The sequence below is a fragment of the Kluyveromyces marxianus genome, chromosome 4 (assembly GCF_001417885.1).
Source record: "Kluyveromyces marxianus DMKU3-1042 DNA, complete genome, chromosome 4".
NCBI lineage: Eukaryota > Fungi > Ascomycota > Saccharomycetes > Saccharomycetales > Saccharomycetaceae > Kluyveromyces > Kluyveromyces marxianus.
In genome coordinates this window covers 255,799-272,106 of record NC_036028.1, presented here as the reverse complement: position 1 = coordinate 272,106, position 16,308 = coordinate 255,799, and the positions used below count along the sequence as shown (strand labels likewise).

The window sequence follows — 16,308 nt, the reverse complement described above, 5'->3', positions numbered from 1 at the left end:
CTTAAGCAATGGAGGGGTGGGCATTTGTTTCGGAGGGATCCTCGACTCGCCTGTACCGGTGATGAGATGGTATGGGGTACTATTGTTGCTTTTATGAAGGCGTACGTGTGCACCCGGTTGTGAGGTATGAGTAATCGAACCTTTTCTTCTTTGGAAGAAAGTTTAGCGATTAATCGGCGGTGCGCCTTTTCATGTGAACCAATCCTTAAGTGGTTTCAATCAGTTGTGATGGAATGTGCTCTTTCTTTGGATAGATAACGAACTGTATATATGTATATATAAAAGCTAATGGTTAAAAGGTTGTGTGCTTTTTCTTCCACAGACTTGCTTTGTGTATTTTGTTCGTGAGTGGTAATTTTAGGTTTGCGCATCGAACCTTAAAGGCCACTACGCATAGGTAAAGCTCATCGCAAGTTTCAAAAAGCGGTAAACGAGGCGAAGGACGCGCACATTTTTTTTTTCACTAATACGAAGAGGCTAGATATTTTGACAGGTATACACATGACAGACGAAGCTAGGAAGGATCGTGGTGGAAATATCCACGAGAAGTCTTCCAACGAGACGGAAATCAGTGTTTCTACGGAAAAGCAATCCTTGGAGGTTCGTAATGGGCTATTCCAGAGGTTTGTGGATTCATTCAAGAGAGCGGAGGATGATGATGATGGGGAAATAAATCTAGATGTCTTGGAAAGTTGCGATGAAAGGCGGGCTCGTATGCACCATCATGACGCAGCAGACGTTGTTCTAAGTAACGTCACCAGCAATCCTAATCACAAGGGTCCTGTTATCGCATCTTCGAAGCTTAAATCGACCATTCAGCCCAGACACACGATTATGATGTCGTTGGGTACTGGTATTGGTACCGGTTTATTGGTTGCCAACGGTAAATCTTTATACTTTGGTGGTCCAGGTGGTTTGCTAATTGGTTATGTTCTGGTTTCCATCATCAGTTATATTATGATGCAAGCAGTTGGTGAACTAGCACTTGCATACCCAAAGTTACCTGGTAACTTTAACGCATACCAGGCCATTTTCATTTCTCCAGCTTGGGGTTTCGCTACTGTCTATCTAAGTTTGCTCCAATGGCTCACGGTTTTACCTTTGGAATTGATCACGGGTACATTAATTGTTCAATACTGGAACGATAAGATTAATCCCGATGTGTTTGTTGTTATCTTCTTTGTTTTCTTGCTAGCTGTACACTATTATGGTTCCGGTAGGTGTTACGCTGAATTCGAATTCATATTCAATTCGTGCAAGGTTCTGATGATCATTGGTTTTGTCATTTTGGGTATCATCATTAATTGTGGTGGTGCGGGTAAGGATGGCTACATCGGTGGTAAGTACTGGAAGAAGCCCGGTTCATTTGCCGAAGGTAGTGCCGGTAGCCAGTTCAAGGGTGTTTGTTACACATTAATTACTGGTTTCTTCTCCTACGGTGGTCAAGAACTATTTGCCTTGACCGTGAACGAGTCTGTTAATCCAAGAAAGGCCATCCCAAGTGCCACGAAGAAGTCAATCTACAGAATCTTGTTTATCTATCTTCTAACAATGATTCTCATCGGTTTCTTGGTGCCAAGAGACAGTGACGAGCTAATGGGTGCTGGTGGTTCAGCTACCCATGCCTCCCCATATGTTATTGCTATCTCTTCCCACGGTGTCAAGATTGTTCCACATATTGTGAACGCCGTCATTTTGATTTCCGTTATTTCTGTGGGTAACACTGCCCTTTACACTGGTCCAAGATTGCTAAATTCCTTGGCTGAACAAAACATGGCTCCAAAGATCTTGAATTATGTTGACAGAAGAGGTAGACCTTTAGTTGCTTTAGTCATATGTTCTGTATTTGGTGTCATTGCATTCGCTGCTGCATCCAAGAACGAAGAACAAGTGTTCACATGGTTAGCTGCCATTGCCGGTTTGGCTGAGTTGTTCACATGGACTGGTATTTGTCTATCCCATTATAGATTCAGACGTGCTTGTAAGGTCCAAAACAGACCTATTGACGATTTAGGTTACGTTTCAACAACTGGTGAATGGGGTTCTCTATACGCTGTCTTCTTCAACATATTAGTCTTCATTGCCCAATTTTGGGTCGCCCTTTTCCCAATGGACAACAAAGGAAAGGCTGATGCAGAAGCATTCTTCGAATCATACTTAGCTGCTCCAATATGGATTGTCCTCTACTTTGGATATATGCTCTACACCAAAGACTTCACCTTCTTAGTCCCACTAAAAGAAATAGATTTAGACTCTTATAGAAAGAGGTACGACCCAGAAATCCTAAGGCAGGAAGACTTAGAACACAAGGAAAAAGTAAGGAGTAAAGGATGGTGGTACAAACTCTACGACATTTGGTGTTAAAAGTAATCATCTCATCATCTATTAGCATAAATCTAAGGATTCAAAAAATCAAAATGCACAATTTCAAATTTTTCCTAACTGATAGTGAAAATGTATGGCTGGGAATTGATTCATTAACTTCTCCTATGGTTGAATCCGTACCTTAATTTGTAATTTTAGACAGTCTTTAGATTATTCATCATTAATTCAATGTAACGAATCATGAAAAATTTTGTATTCCTCTTTGAAATTATATAGACCTTGTCTTCTGTTAACGTCTCTGGTCACTAGCCCTAATTGTCCAACTCGCCCAACTTACCTCAACGCATGTAAAAAGTCGTGTTGTCAGCGCTATATTTCTTTTACGTTCACTGGCCAATATTATTGATCACGTGTTTCTTTCATTATGACCAAATGTCAAATTTTCTTCTCATTAAGCCAAAGCTGAAAAATTTCGACATTTTGAGAAAGTTCATCGAATCGACATCAAGAACAAAGTTACACTTATCAGTTGAAGATAGGTTTATTGGAATTACAGTCCTAGAAGGTGTTAGTCTTCTGATAAGAAACCAAAATCCTACTGCGGAAAAAATGTCTCAACCACACGAAGTTGCTCAAGCCACTGAAGCTGTGGCTAACTTGCACTTGGACGAGGTTACCGGTGAAATGGTTTCCAAGTCTGAGTTGAAGAAGCGTATCAAGCAAAGACAAGTCGAAGCCAAGAAGGCTGCTAAGAAGGCTTCTGCTAAGCCAGTTCCAGAGCCAAAGAAGAAGGTTAACACTGATGCATTTGCTGATTTGGATCCTTCTCAATACTTTGAAGCTAGATCCAGACAAATCAACGAACTAAGAAAGACTCAAAGTCCAAACCCATACCCTCACAAGTTCCAAGTCTCTATTACTTTGCCAGAATTCTTGGCTAAGTATGCTCACTTGAAGCGTGGTGAGACTTTGCCAGAAGAAAAGGTCTCTATTGCCGGTAGAATTCACGCCAAGAGAGAATCTGGTTCCAAGTTGAAGTTCTACGTCTTGCACGGTGACGGTGTTGAAGTCCAAGTTATGTCTCAACTACAAGATTACCACCAAGAATCTTCTTACGAAGATGATCATTCTTTGATCAAGAGAGGTGACATCGTCGGTGTTGAAGGTTACGTCGGTAGAACTTCCCCAAAGAAGGGTGGTGAAGGTGAAATCTCTGTGTTCGTTTCCCGTATCGAGCTATTGACACCATGTTTGCACATGTTGCCAACCGATCACTTCGGTTTCAAGGACCAAGAATTGAGATACAGAAAGAGATACTTGGATTTGATTATGAACAAGGATGCTAGAAACCGTTTCATTACTCGTTCCAAGATCATCAGTTACATTAGAAAATTCTTGGACACCAGAAACTTTATTGAAGTTGAAACCCCAATGATGAACGTCATTGCTGGTGGTGCCACTGCTAAGCCATTCATCACTCACCACAACGATTTGGACATGGACATGTATATGAGAATTGCCCCAGAATTGTTCTTGAAAGAATTGGTTGTTGGTGGTATGGACAGAGTTTACGAAATTGGTAGACAATTCAGAAACGAAGGTATTGATATGACCCACAACCCAGAATTCACTACATGTGAATTTTACCAAGCTTACGCTGATGTCTATGACTTGATGGACATGACTGAAATCATGTTCTCTGAGATGGTCAAGGAAATCACTGGTTCTTACGTCATTAAGTACCACCCAGATCCAAACGATCCAGCAAAGGAAATGGAATTGAACTTCGCTAGACCATGGAAGAGAATCAACATGATTGAAGAACTAGAAAAGAGATTCAATGTCACTTTCCCACCTGGTGACCAACTTCACACCGCTGAAACTGGTGAGTTCTTGAAGAAGGTCTTGAAGGACAACAAGATGGACTGTGCTCCACCATTAACCAACGCTAGAATGCTAGACAAGTTGGTTGGTGAATTAGAAGACACCTGTATCAACCCAACTTTCATCTTCGGACACCCACAAATGATGTCTCCATTGGCTAAGTACTCCAGAGACCAACCAGGTCTTTGTGAAAGATTCGAAGTTTTCGTTGCCACAAAGGAAATCTGTAACGCTTACACCGAATTGAACGATCCATTTGACCAAAGAGCTCGTTTCGAAGAACAAGCTAACCAAAAGGCTCAAGGTGATGACGAAGCCCAATTGGTTGACGAAACCTTCTGTAACGCTTTGGAATACGGTTTGCCACCAACTGGTGGTTGGGGTTGTGGTATCGACAGATTGGCTATGTTCTTGACCGACTCTAACACCATTAGAGAAGTCTTGCTATTCCCAACCTTGAAGCCAGAAATTGTCAAGGAAGAAAAGGAAAAGAAGGCTTAAGCTACCATTGTTAAGCTACTATTAACATATAAATTAAGTAAATTTTTAATATTTGATACTACTACATCTTATATTGCACGGCTCATTTTGCCCTTCCGTTTTAGTTCAAGAGCCTTCTTATATGGTGGATTTGTTGGAGCCTGTACGGGGTCCAACGCAGAACTGCTGGGGTCAACGTGGTAGGTCGCGTCGCTATCAAATGACGAGAGTCCACCACATGCAATAAATTTAGCTATTGATCTTGGTTCTTCGCGATAATCCAGAAGTTTTCCGCCCTCGTCATCCAAGCTCAACTTCCCAATATCACAACCTTGAAAGAAGTCTTCTACAGACACATTAATGTCTAGCTTGGGTTCCCAACCAACAGGTGGATTGTAACCAAGACAAACTATAAAGGACTCGAGCGACGTTCCTCTAGAAGAACGTGGTTTCGCACAAACCACTTTGTCAAAAAGATACCCTAACTGTGAGTAAAGCATGTCGATATCACGACCACGAAAAATTTTTGCTACGAAGTTACCGCCTTTCCGAAGCAAGCATGTAGATAATTGCAAAGCGCTTAATATTAGCTGTTGTTGAACATATTCGTCCAAATCATGTAACCCTGTCACATCCGGTGCACCATCACTACATATAAAGTCTGCCTTCTCGCCCTCAAACAAGTCTGTGATAGTCTGGAGCGTCCTGGGGTGTGTAATGTCTGCCTGCAACGTTATCACATTATCTATTGGCGACATTGGCTGCAAATCAACAGCAACTATCTTCCTATCACTGTTGTCACGACCTTCAACAAACAACCTTCTACTCAATACTTGTGACCATGATCCAGGTGCAGCACATAAGTCTACCACACGCACGGCATCCTCCAAGAAATTGAAGTCATCATCTAGCTGTAACAATTTAAACGCTGATCTTGCCCGAAATCCTTGCTCTTTTGCCTTCCTATAGTATAAATCTCGCTTATCTTTACTACTTTTACCCATTATTAATTTCTCCTATCTCTGTATATCCGGTTTAACTATTCAAATAATGGAATATAAGTTGTTGTAAACACCTTCTCCTCCATTCTTCTATCAAACTTGCACTATGCAATAGAATGCTCTACTTTCGTTATTTCAGGTTGTTGAAACTTTTTAACATGGAAAAAAAAAATTTCAAGAGAAGAGCTTGGTCAACAGAGCTTTAAGAACAAGATTAGAGAGGGAAGGTTGAATAGCAGGTGATAGGTGATCTTTCGTGAGGCTTAATTGGTGGGATAGTGAGAAGAAATAAGTTAATTATGTTCAGAAACGGTTTTCGTGGGATTTTGAGACAGCAGTCGACAGTGGCTGGACCTCGTACTCTTCCATTCAATGCGAAAGAGACTCCAATTCCAAAAAATGTGGAGGCAGTATACCATGCGCCTTTGAAGATCGAGCCAGTACACAAAGATCTAGTGGCGGACATTCAGTTGAAGTCTTATGATAACGAGAATCTTGATTTTTTCAGCAGTTTTGTGCTTAGAGCAGGGTATTACTTGGGTATTCCAATGAAGGGACCCAAGCCAATGCCAACAAAGAGAGAACGTTGGACGGTTATCAGGGCACCATTTGTGATGGCTAAATCGAAGGAAAATTTTGAAAGACACACGCACGCGCGGTTGATCAGACTATATGACACTAACGTCGAGGTAGTGGAGACGTTATTGTCTTACATTTCGAAACACAGTATGAGTGGTGTTGGTATTAAGTGTAACTTGTACCAACGCGAGCCTGTAGACCTACAAAGCAAGAAGGAAGACTTGGATGTGGAGAAGTTTGACATGAGCTCGCAACTGCACGGACTGGACGATGCTGTCGGTGCTAAGGTAGTTGAGTTGCTAAAAAACCCAGAATTCAGCAAACACTTTAAATAAATAAAGTATGAAACCCTACACATAAACTCTATCTGTATATAGTATATAACCCATTCTTTCATCCATACATGTTGAAATCTTCTTCCAGTTCGCATTGGGAGGTGTCTATATCGAGATGTTTAGACGTCAAATCGTCCCTGCACATGGGGCATGTATGGTTACTCTGCAGCCAAACGGAAAGACACTCTAAATCAAACGTATGATTGCAGTGTGGCAGTTTCGCAACGAGTGGGTATGGGTCTTCGAGGAAGTTACACTGGCATATGGCACAAGTATCTTCGGTTTTAAGCTTATTTTTGGGCACTCTGGGTAATGAATCGATATAGTATTCTGACATTCCTTTGTCTTTGCCGTTCTGATCGAATTGGAGGTCGGAGCCCAGAAGCTCTTGCAACGCCATTATACTTTCCAAAGGTACTGGTTCATTGGAAAGGTATATGCTTCTGAGTAAACTTCTAACTGCTTGTTCTGGTGTGGACATGTGTTTAATTGGTTGCCTTGATTATATTCTTCTTTCTTGAATTTTGGTTTGTTGAAGTAGTAGATTAAAGGTTGTCTTAGAAATGATTGTTAAATAAAAGAGTTAGTGCGGTAACTTATGCAAAAAAAATAATTCAAGCAGAGGCCGTTGGCTCTTTTGATATATTAAGCATGGTTATTTGGATATATATGTGAGTATATATATATATATATATATATATATATATATATATTTATGAATGTCCTTTTTTTTAATTATATCATTATAGTGGGTTGAACATTTTTCTATCCCATATTAGAACATCAGTTGGTTTATTGTATATGGTCTGGGCACGAATAGAGCTTCCGTTATAGTTGATTGACATTGATGGGTAAAAATTTTCAATGTTATCAAAATACTCTTCTTCCTCGTGATACTCTTCTCCAGCGTCATTCATTCCGGTTATTTGTAAAGCTGTGCTTAGCGCAAAGGTCGCGCCTCTTTCAAAGCTAACGCAAACCTCTGTTCTTATCAATGCAAACAGTAGGGTCACTATTAAACCCATAAAAATGACGAATCGTGAATCCCACCCCGTAGATTCTATCTGCTCAAATGCAAAAGTTGCATTACCTGCCTCCCCAAACTTTTCTGGCATGTCCAATATGTGCATTTGGAACGAATCCAAGTCCGAATGGGCCAATGTGGTAACACCTCCAAGGAGCTCGATTGAAAACATGGGCCAGAGAACCATATCATAAAACTGATTGAATGCAAGCAAAAACGTGTAGAGTAAAACCCCGAACGTATTCATTAGTAGCGAATGTATTATAGTTTTTGTGTTTTTTGTTTTGTTCTTTGGTGTATAATTAACATAACAAGATCTTCCAAAAGACACTACTAAAAACGAGCACCAAATTTCAGATAGAGATAATTCTTTACCACGACAATGCCTCAAAATAATAGAAGCCATCTCCTTATATATAACTGCAACTAATGGCAAAAAAAAACCTGCTGACATGTCAGACAGTAATGGTGGTGTTCTTTTTAGTTCACAATAAGAGATTAGAGATGTCAGAATAGTTTCGGGATCTGCAAACGAAACAATCGGGGAAAAAAATTAAAAATCAGTAAATGGCGGAGCAGACGGCAGTGAATAAGCTACGTCGCGAGTTCACAAATCTAGTTTCTGGCGAACACGTAGGGTTTTTTTTGCACCCTTTTTAAGTTTTCTTGTCTTGTCTTTAATTTCGCCCGAGATTGACGCAGCATCTTTGAGAATAATTTTTTGTACCAGACTACTATACGCATGCTCCACGTTGATCCTTGTTATGTCAACCGGTTCGTTTTCGTCGTTGTGAAGCAGGTACGATGTGATGAACACTCTTCCACTAGGCAAATCCAAGTAGCTCTTTTCCAATGATTCCCCAACTTTGAACTTCGGTAGTAGGGAAACGAGTTTCTGTGTCCAGAGTTCAGCGTCGTGTTTGAACGTTACGGTACCAACTTTGAGACTCTTATTAAGTTTTAGTACAATATTTTCACGCTCTAGATTGTTATTAGAGGCAGTTATTAGGAACGATGCTATCTGGGATTCTGTTTGTTTTTGATCGATATTATACAAGAAGAGAATATCTTTGCTGGTATTGATATTACTATGGAACGGCAACTCACGAACCTTCCATTTCCGAATGGTGTCTGCTTCTTTCCTGAGCTTATCTAGGTCTAGTGGTGCAACTTTCTTGGAACTTAAACCGACGAATCTCTTCATCATGTCGTTCTTCGGTATGATAGTATCGGCTTCCTGGTTCATAATCTGTTTCATTGAGTTTCTGAGATGCATTGGAATACCGTATTCAAAATCGTTAAGGCATACCTGACAGATACTGTTTTTATTTGCGCATCTTGCGCAGCATATCGTTTGGAAAGAGTTATGCTTGAGTTTGTATGAGTATGAATCGAACGGGAACGTGCATAGTTTGCACTCTTTACCATTAGGGTACTTGACAAGGGTCGGTGTCCCGCTTTCTGCTGGCAAGCACCGATCACAAATCTTTACTTCTGTATCCTGGTCCATGCGTGAATCTTTTCGTTTACAAACTGAGAAATGCAGGACTCTGTCTGGTCTTTCTTTATCTCGGGTTTCCTTCTTTCCATCTCATCTCATCGCCTGGCTAACCTGGCTTATACTTCTTATATACCACAGCTGTGAATTGGATTGTTCGTTTCTTTTTCAAGAATTATCCAGGTCAAAGCCAAACAAACAACCAGAGCTGGCTGGTGTTGACCAAAGTTACCACATCTAGAGGACCACTGCTACCTCTACTACCAGTAGTGGTATACTAGAACTAAAACTAGAACTACTACATGTTACAGAGCTACGAACTACGCTCGATTTTCCGAGGGGAGGGAGGGAAAAGACCTTAGGCAACGTTTTAAATGCATGTCAGGGTTAAAAAGCTATGTCAAAGTAAGTATTCCTCATGAGTTTGTGATCGGTTGAAGAAATTCATGTTGTTGTTGTTAGGTGTATCATCATAAAATGCTTCTAATTCGTTGCCATATGGTTCTCTCGTCCCAGAAAGCTTAAGCTTGTATTGAATGAAAAAAAAAAAAATTCAATGCACGCCTGCACCGAGTTCTCTCGGTGCCAGATGACGTTCTGCTAAGAATGTCATATGAACTCAATTACTGTCCAAGGTTCTTACAAGAACCCCTTGGTTCTTTGGAACAGACCTTGTGGGTCGAACTCTCAGGCGTTATGTGCTTGGTCTAGAGAGAGCTAATTTTATTGCTCGGTTTTTATAGTTTTTTTTTTTTCCAATGATTTTTTTTTTCCTGCCTGAAGGAACCCGTACACCACGTAGACAAGACATTGACACAAGAGTTAGGGCTACTCTGGCAGAGCCATTACTATTACTACTATTAGTACTGCTACTAGTATTACTACTATTACATTTGAAGGGCGAGAAGTATGCATTGTAAAAAGGGAGTACGGAGCATGAAGTATGAAGTATGAAGTATGATATATGTATTTTGTAAGTCAGTACGTCAGGGAGCCTCAGAAGCTCAGAATCTCAGAAATCGTAGAACCTAATCATGTGTCGATTGGAGGTGGTTTGACTGCGTTTGGATGGTTCTTGAAATGGGTTCTATAATGCTGAATGTAGTTGTCGTGTCTTGAGAACCGCTGAGTGCATCCTGGGAACTGACATTTGTGGCGTTTTTCGCCAGTGTGTATTCTGTTGTGACGGGCGAGATGGCCCGAGGTAGTGAAGCCTCTGGAGCAAATCTTGCAGATGTATTTACGGCGTTCAGCCAAGGGCAGGCTTCTGTTAGAGGAGATTGATTTACCTTGCGAGAGCTTTGATTTTTTGGACGACGATACCGAGGGACTCTTCTTGAACTTGTCGTTATTTCCGATGTTTGTGGTGGTGGTGGTGGTGGTGTTTTTGAGGCAGTCGGTGTTTTCGGTACGATCTGTTGAGTGTTCTTGCGACACAGTGCCATGATGATTGGTGTTCTGGCTGTTAGATGGGACTGGCACTGGAACGGAGACTGTACCTAGGACTGGACCATGGCCATGGCCTGGGCTATTACTGCCTATGGCTGCTTGCTGGTCGGCATGTATAGGATGCACGTGTGAACGCGATATTCCATGGTTGTGCGAGTGAGGATGCGAGTGCGAAACCGACGTGAACGAGCACGTCGTGAGCAGTGGGGCTGGCCGGCACCCAGACACATATGTTTCGTTTCCAGGCCCATTGAACAAAAATCTATCCAAAGACCTCTTGGCCTCCATCTCCACAGAAACGGTAGGCATTGGGTGCACCAACGGAAGTACCGGAGACGAACCAGTCGCCATTGGGGAAAGTGAAATCGAAGATGATGACGTTGATGATGCAGCCCGCGACGAAGCTACTAATGGCACAGCCGAGTAGCTATTTAGAATAACAGAATGCAATGGTGGTAAAATCGGCCTTGGCGCTGCTGCTGCTGCTGCTACTGCTGCGTCAGTGCCGTGGCTGCTGCTGTTACCGTAATTGTAATCGTACCTGCTGTTAACCTCCTGGTTAACAGAATCGCTGTTACTTCTGCTGCTGCCGCTAGCTTCGCTAGCATATAGACTACCACCGGGGTGCGTTCTCGAGCTGCCTGGACCCCAGGCAAAGTCTCCAAGAAACGGCATATTTGGGCGAACAATACTCATATGGGAACAAAATAAAGCAATTCAAACAAATTTTGCACTCTAGTTTCCGCAAAATCCATTCGACAAATCACTCAGATACTCTTAATACGCCTGTAATCTGAATTTATCTTGTTATAATCAAAATCTCCCAAGCTTTAGCCAAGACTATATTATAATGTCTGTACTATATATCAGCTTCCAAAAAACCAAGAAATAGCCTAAAACAAAACAAAAATTAATAAGGTAAAAAAAAAAAAAAAAATAAAAAAAAATCCAGACCCAAACTCGAAACCAAAAAACCCTGAAAAGTCTTGGCAAAACGAAAAAGCCACTCCTATTCACGCCAGGGCCCAAACGGAAACGTCACCTTTACGAACCTATATATACTTAATCCAATCCACCCACGCTGGGCCCGAAAATCTGTCAGACAGGCTTAGGAGAGAAAGAAAGAAAAAAAAAAAGACAAGACAAGCAATGCTGCGCTTACCGGGTCCCTGGAACAGCCCATAGCATAGGCCATAGGCCCATTCATTCATTGGTAGATTGATTGCTTGATTCCTCATCCATTATTCAGTGAGCGGTTTTTAAAACTTGTTTCCAGAGCCTTTTTTTTTTTTCTGTTTTTGTTTCTGATTGTGTTTTTTTCTCTCTGAAGGATGCGCAGGGCAGCGGTTTTGTGTGTATGTGTCTTAGCAATACCCTGAAAACAACCCACCAAAAATCCTGGGCCCCAGGTCCAGGGTGGTGCCAGGTTACGGTGTTTGTGTGTGTCTGCACGAACGGTTATTAAGAATCGCTGCGAGGATGCGATAGCGGTGGAATGTGGCAGAGTCGGATTTGCGCAGACGCGGGCGTGGAGATTGTTATCTCTATCTCCAGGTGCAGAGCTCGGGTTCAATGCCCGAGAAGAGAGCGCAGCAGGGGCCAGAAAGTCGCGCAATTACTTTAAAATTACAAAAACACACAGCAACACACAGCAACACCCAGAGCGGTGTGCAGGGGTCTGTAGGCCAAGGAAAAACCCTATCTGAAGGCAGGCAGGCACGAGCGCAGTAGAAGGAGTTTTAGGAGGAGTTTTAGGACGCCGTGTTCCATGGAGGAAGAAGAGGAGGAGGCGTTGGAGTCAGAACGGGGCGCAGGAGGCGCCCCATTTTTTGGGAAGAGAGAGAGAGAGAGAGAGGAAAAAAATGGAAAAGCAATGTGGTTTTTTTTTTTCATTTTTGGTTTGGGGGGATGGGGATGGGACAGAGAGAACCCTCCTGCTCCATGTGCCAAGAGAAAAAAAGGAAAAGGGCGGTTTTTCTAGCATGTGCTTGGGCGTGGTATTTTGTCTTGGGTATGGGTATGGGTATAGTCATTGTCCGGGATGTGGGAGGAGAGGAAGGGAGGGAGGGAGGTTCGTGTGCTAGCTTGCTTTTGGCATTGGCATTGGCATTGCCAATGATAAGCAGAGCATACACAGAGTACACACCTCTAAGGCAAAAAAGTCACGCACCCTGTCCAAACTGAACTATGCAGATAGGAAAAGATTAGCAGCTTGGCAGCATAAGGAAGAACCCTTAGACCCTTCAGCATAACTGCGGGCCCAGCGGAGAACCCGAACCTAGTCGGGTGCCCAGCAAACCCTCCACTGGGCTCTCCTCTGGGCTCTCCTCTGGACTGACCGAAATGGGAAAGAAGAAAGAAATCAAAGCAGCAGCAGCTGCTGCTGCTGCTTCTACTGCTGCACTTTCAGGATTACACAGATTATTTCCAGGTCTAGATCCCTAGCGAGCAAAATACCAAAAGGAAAATGCCAAGCCTTTTTTTCGTGCTTCGCACCGTGCGAACGCCGTGCGCGCAGCCCAGGGCCCCTATCCAACCCCGCCCCTACCATACCCTATCCGATCCGAACAGAAGAAGGGAAGAGAAGGGGAAGGGGAAGGGGGGGGGAAAAAAAGAAATAAGAAACAATCAGGAAATCTCTCTCACACACGTCACACCTCCTGCAGTGTTTGTCATCCGCGGATAGGACGCTGGTGCGGTCGCGACTGGGCCGGACAGGAAACAAAAGTGCTCTTGGCCCATCGGCAAATAGAATGGAAAGGAGTTGTGCCCGCCGTCGAGCGCGGAAGCGCGGATTTAATGTCTAAGCGCCGCTTGTGAGCAGTTTTCTGTGTGGGTGGGTGGGCCCTGGACGCCCGTATATACTGGCAGGTCAAGGGGATAGTTTTTTTCTTGGCTGGGTGGCGTTACCCATTTGATAATAACCTACTTTTTTTTTTTTTTTTTTTAAGACCTCCCATCCCAGCTCGATAAAGACATGGGCGTGGGCATGGCCGTGGCCAAGAGGCATACATAGGTGGTGGGATTGGACGGGACCCTTGCTTTTTGGTGGGTGGGCGGGTAACATTACCCGGACGTGTATGTGTAATGTATGTGTATTGTATGAAACTATTCCGGGTAAGAAAACACATATAGTTACCCGGATACCCTCCGCCTCGTTTAGTTATAGTTGTAGTTGGCTGGGCTATGCCATGCTATTACTATTCTTTTTTTTTTTTTTTTTTTGTTTTTTCGATTCTGATTTTGCTCCTCCCTCTGTCTGGCCACACACCGCCTCGTTTAGCAAATCAAGATCCGCATCAATACGGCCACAGGGTCCTGTCTGTATAAGATAATATCCAAATGACACGATCTCGCCCCATTTCCTCATACGGTAGTGTGCTTGTTCTTGTTCTTGTTCTTGTTCCCATTCTCATACCCATTCCCATACACATCAACTCATCCACTCATCCATTCCCTCATTCATCCATCGTTCTGGTTCCTGTCTTCCTCTTGCCTTGTACTAAACGGGTACTCCGAAGGACCGCCTTCTCGTACATGCGTGGGCCTCTCGTTCCAGCTCCATAAAGACTACTTTTTTTCTTACTAAGTCAGATAGATACATACATACATAGATTTTCGCAAACCCGCAGCTATACGAAAAGTAAGCTGAGAACAGTTAAAGTAGCGCGCTATACCGTCATTCCTGGCACTACTGGTCTACAGTGACCATTGTGCATGGTGCAAGTGTCACCTGGTCGCCGAATAGAGGCCAAAAGCGCAGCCTCTTGGCTTTTATTTATTCCCTTTGGCTAAAGCATATATATATATATATAAACTCTGTATTACCAAACAGAAATTTAGTCTAGTCTCCAGACGTTTATGTCTTCTGTTTTTTTTTTTTTTTTTCAATATTATTATTATTACTATTATAACGTTAAACTGCAAATACTTAGTCTATATAGCATTGATACACTCTCTCTTACTCAAGAGACTAAAAACCGTGAACGCTACGACACTTAGCAGACACTAGTAAGCAAGCCAATACACATCAGATCGAAACCAATAAAAAATAAAATCAAAATGACAGACTCTGCTGTGCCAATGAGAAAGAAGATGGAAGAGTTGATTCGCCGTAAGCAAAAGGAAATCACTAAAGGGTTGGAGGAATTGGACACTGTGCAGTTCCGTGCAGACTCCTGGACCCGTGGTAACGATGGTGGTGGTGGTACCTCTATGGTTTTGCAAAACGGTTCTACTTTCGAAAAAGGTGGTGTCAATGTGAGTGTTGTTCACGGTACTTTGACTCCTCCAGCTATTAGAGCGATGAAAAACGATCACAAGAACTTGCACTTGCCAATTGACCCAGAAACTGGCGAGCCAGATGCTTCTGGTGTCAGATTTTTCGCTTGTGGTTTGTCGATGGTCATTCACCCAATCAACCCACACGCGCCAACGACGCATTTGAACTACAGATACTTCGAGACGACGCATGCGGACGGGACACCTCAGGCCTGGTGGTTTGGTGGTGGTGCCGATCTTACCCCATCGTATTTGTACGAGGAAGATGCAAAGTTGTTCCATCAATTGCACAAGGACGCTCTAGACAAGACAGACGTTACCCTATATCCAAAGTTCAAGAAATGGTGCGATGAGTACTTCTACATCAAGCACAGAGAAGAAACCAGAGGTATTGGTGGTATCTTTTTCGATGACTTGGACGACCGTGATCCAGACGTTTTGTTGAACATGGTCGAAAACTGTTTCGATGCGTTCTTGCCCTCTTACACGGAAATCATCAAGAGAAGAATGAACATGCCATACACCGAGGAGGAAAGACAATGGCAACAGATTAGACGTGGTAGATACGTCGAATTCAACTTGGTCTTGGATAGAGGTACTCAATTTGGTTTGAGAACTCCTGGCTCTCGTGTTGAGAGTATCTTGATGTCCTTGCCTGTTACCGCCTCCTGGTTGTACGACCACCACCCTGAACCTGGCTCCAGAGAAGACAAATTGCTACAGGTCTTGAAAAACCCAATCGAATGGGTGTAAGTTTACGGAATAAAAAAAAAAAACTCCCACGCTCTCCATGTGTATATGTTACTAATTTTTATTTTATTTATTGTTGTTCCCGCTCCGTGATGATTATATGATATATCTCTATATATGTATACAAGTTGCCTGATGTAAGTAAAAGTAAACCTGTATATGTGTAACTTGTTTCAGTTTTCCCTCCATTTATGGCCACAATTCACACACTTGTAGAAAGTAGTCATAGGTTCATCGGCAGATCTGATTTGAAGTTGGAAAAAGTACGCCTTATCACCACCACACTGGTCGTGGTTCGGACACTGCGCTCCGGTTTGGTCCACATTATCCCATGCACCTTCACCACCCAAAACATCGTCCACTTCCTTCCTGGGCAAATTCTTACGGTCATACACCTCTATTCCGTCAATAGGGAACTCGTATGGACAAGATCCACATGATAATTTATAAATTCCACTGTCAGCCTTCGACACTAAAAGCATATTATTGCATAGTGGGCAGAAAGATAGCATGCTTGTAGCCGCCGTTTCTCGCTTCCTTCTAATCACAGATTTGACTTATGAACTAGCTTAAGTAGCCTTCCATAATACACGCGATGAGTTGATAGACAGCTCATCGCAGGTGTTAATTTCAGTTTAGCTTGACTTATTTTAAATTTTTCAATATTGAAAAGAAAAACTAGCCAACGTGATCTGAGCTTGT

At 42.6% G+C, this 16,308-nt stretch overlaps 10 protein-coding genes across 10 annotated transcripts; 5 read left to right on the top strand and 5 right to left on the bottom strand.

Annotated features, from left to right (window-relative positions):
- Nucleotides 1–501: 501 nt before the first annotated feature.
- On the top strand, nucleotides 502–2,364 carry BAP3 (amino acid transporter BAP3; the record flags this gene model as incomplete). Its single annotated transcript, XM_022819405.1, has 1 exon — nucleotides 502–2,364. One exon carries the CDS (start codon nucleotides 502–504, stop codon nucleotides 2,362–2,364), a length of 1,863 nt encoding a protein of 620 aa, XP_022675974.1.
- A 393-nt stretch (nucleotides 2,365–2,757) lies between these two features.
- KRS1 (lysine--tRNA ligase KRS1) lies at nucleotides 2,758–4,710 on the top strand (the record flags this gene model as incomplete). The annotated part of the gene is made up of 1 exon (XM_022819404.1): nucleotides 2,758–4,710. The coding sequence occupies one exon, from the start codon at nucleotides 2,758–2,760 to the stop codon at nucleotides 4,708–4,710; it is 1,953 nt and encodes a 650-aa protein (XP_022675973.1).
- Nucleotides 4,711–4,778: 68 nt separating this feature from the next.
- Nucleotides 4,779–5,693, bottom strand: TRM7 (tRNA methyltransferase TRM7; the record flags this gene model as incomplete). The annotated part of the gene is made up of 1 exon (XM_022819403.1): nucleotides 4,779–5,693. One exon carries the CDS (start codon nucleotides 5,691–5,693, stop codon nucleotides 4,779–4,781), a length of 915 nt encoding a protein of 304 aa, XP_022675972.1.
- Nucleotides 5,694–5,989: 296 nt separating this feature from the next.
- RSM10 (mitochondrial 37S ribosomal protein uS10m) lies at nucleotides 5,990–6,604 on the top strand (the record flags this gene model as incomplete). Its single annotated transcript, XM_022819402.1, has 1 exon — nucleotides 5,990–6,604. The coding sequence occupies one exon, from the start codon at nucleotides 5,990–5,992 to the stop codon at nucleotides 6,602–6,604; it is 615 nt and encodes a 204-aa protein (XP_022675971.1).
- A 58-nt stretch (nucleotides 6,605–6,662) lies between these two features.
- KLMA_40119 (uncharacterized protein) lies at nucleotides 6,663–7,085 on the bottom strand (the record flags this gene model as incomplete). Its single annotated transcript, XM_022819401.1, has 1 exon — nucleotides 6,663–7,085. One exon carries the CDS (start codon nucleotides 7,083–7,085, stop codon nucleotides 6,663–6,665), a length of 423 nt encoding a protein of 140 aa, XP_022675970.1.
- A 1,150-nt stretch (nucleotides 7,086–8,235) lies between these two features.
- On the bottom strand, nucleotides 8,236–9,138 carry ECM2 (Pre-mRNA-splicing factor ECM2; the record flags this gene model as incomplete). The annotated part of the gene is made up of 1 exon (XM_022819400.1): nucleotides 8,236–9,138. One exon carries the CDS (start codon nucleotides 9,136–9,138, stop codon nucleotides 8,236–8,238), a length of 903 nt encoding a protein of 300 aa, XP_022675969.1.
- Nucleotides 9,139–10,158: 1,020 nt separating this feature from the next.
- On the bottom strand, nucleotides 10,159–11,271 carry NRG1 (transcriptional regulator NRG1; the record flags this gene model as incomplete). The annotated part of the gene is made up of 1 exon (XM_022819399.1): nucleotides 10,159–11,271. One exon carries the CDS (start codon nucleotides 11,269–11,271, stop codon nucleotides 10,159–10,161), a length of 1,113 nt encoding a protein of 370 aa, XP_022675968.1.
- Nucleotides 11,272–12,516: 1,245 nt separating this feature from the next.
- On the top strand, nucleotides 12,517–12,759 carry KLMA_40116 (uncharacterized protein; the record flags this gene model as incomplete). Its single annotated transcript, XM_022819398.1, has 1 exon — nucleotides 12,517–12,759. The coding sequence occupies one exon, from the start codon at nucleotides 12,517–12,519 to the stop codon at nucleotides 12,757–12,759; it is 243 nt and encodes an 80-aa protein (XP_022675967.1).
- A 1,878-nt stretch (nucleotides 12,760–14,637) lies between these two features.
- HEM13 (coproporphyrinogen oxidase) lies at nucleotides 14,638–15,609 on the top strand (the record flags this gene model as incomplete). Its single annotated transcript, XM_022819397.1, has 1 exon — nucleotides 14,638–15,609. The coding sequence occupies one exon, from the start codon at nucleotides 14,638–14,640 to the stop codon at nucleotides 15,607–15,609; it is 972 nt and encodes a 323-aa protein (XP_022675966.1).
- A 170-nt stretch (nucleotides 15,610–15,779) lies between these two features.
- RPC11 (DNA-directed RNA polymerase III core subunit RPC11) lies at nucleotides 15,780–16,088 on the bottom strand (the record flags this gene model as incomplete). Its single annotated transcript, XM_022819395.1, has 1 exon — nucleotides 15,780–16,088. The coding sequence occupies one exon, from the start codon at nucleotides 16,086–16,088 to the stop codon at nucleotides 15,780–15,782; it is 309 nt and encodes a 102-aa protein (XP_022675965.1).
- Between the last annotated feature and the right edge of the window lie 220 nt (nucleotides 16,089–16,308).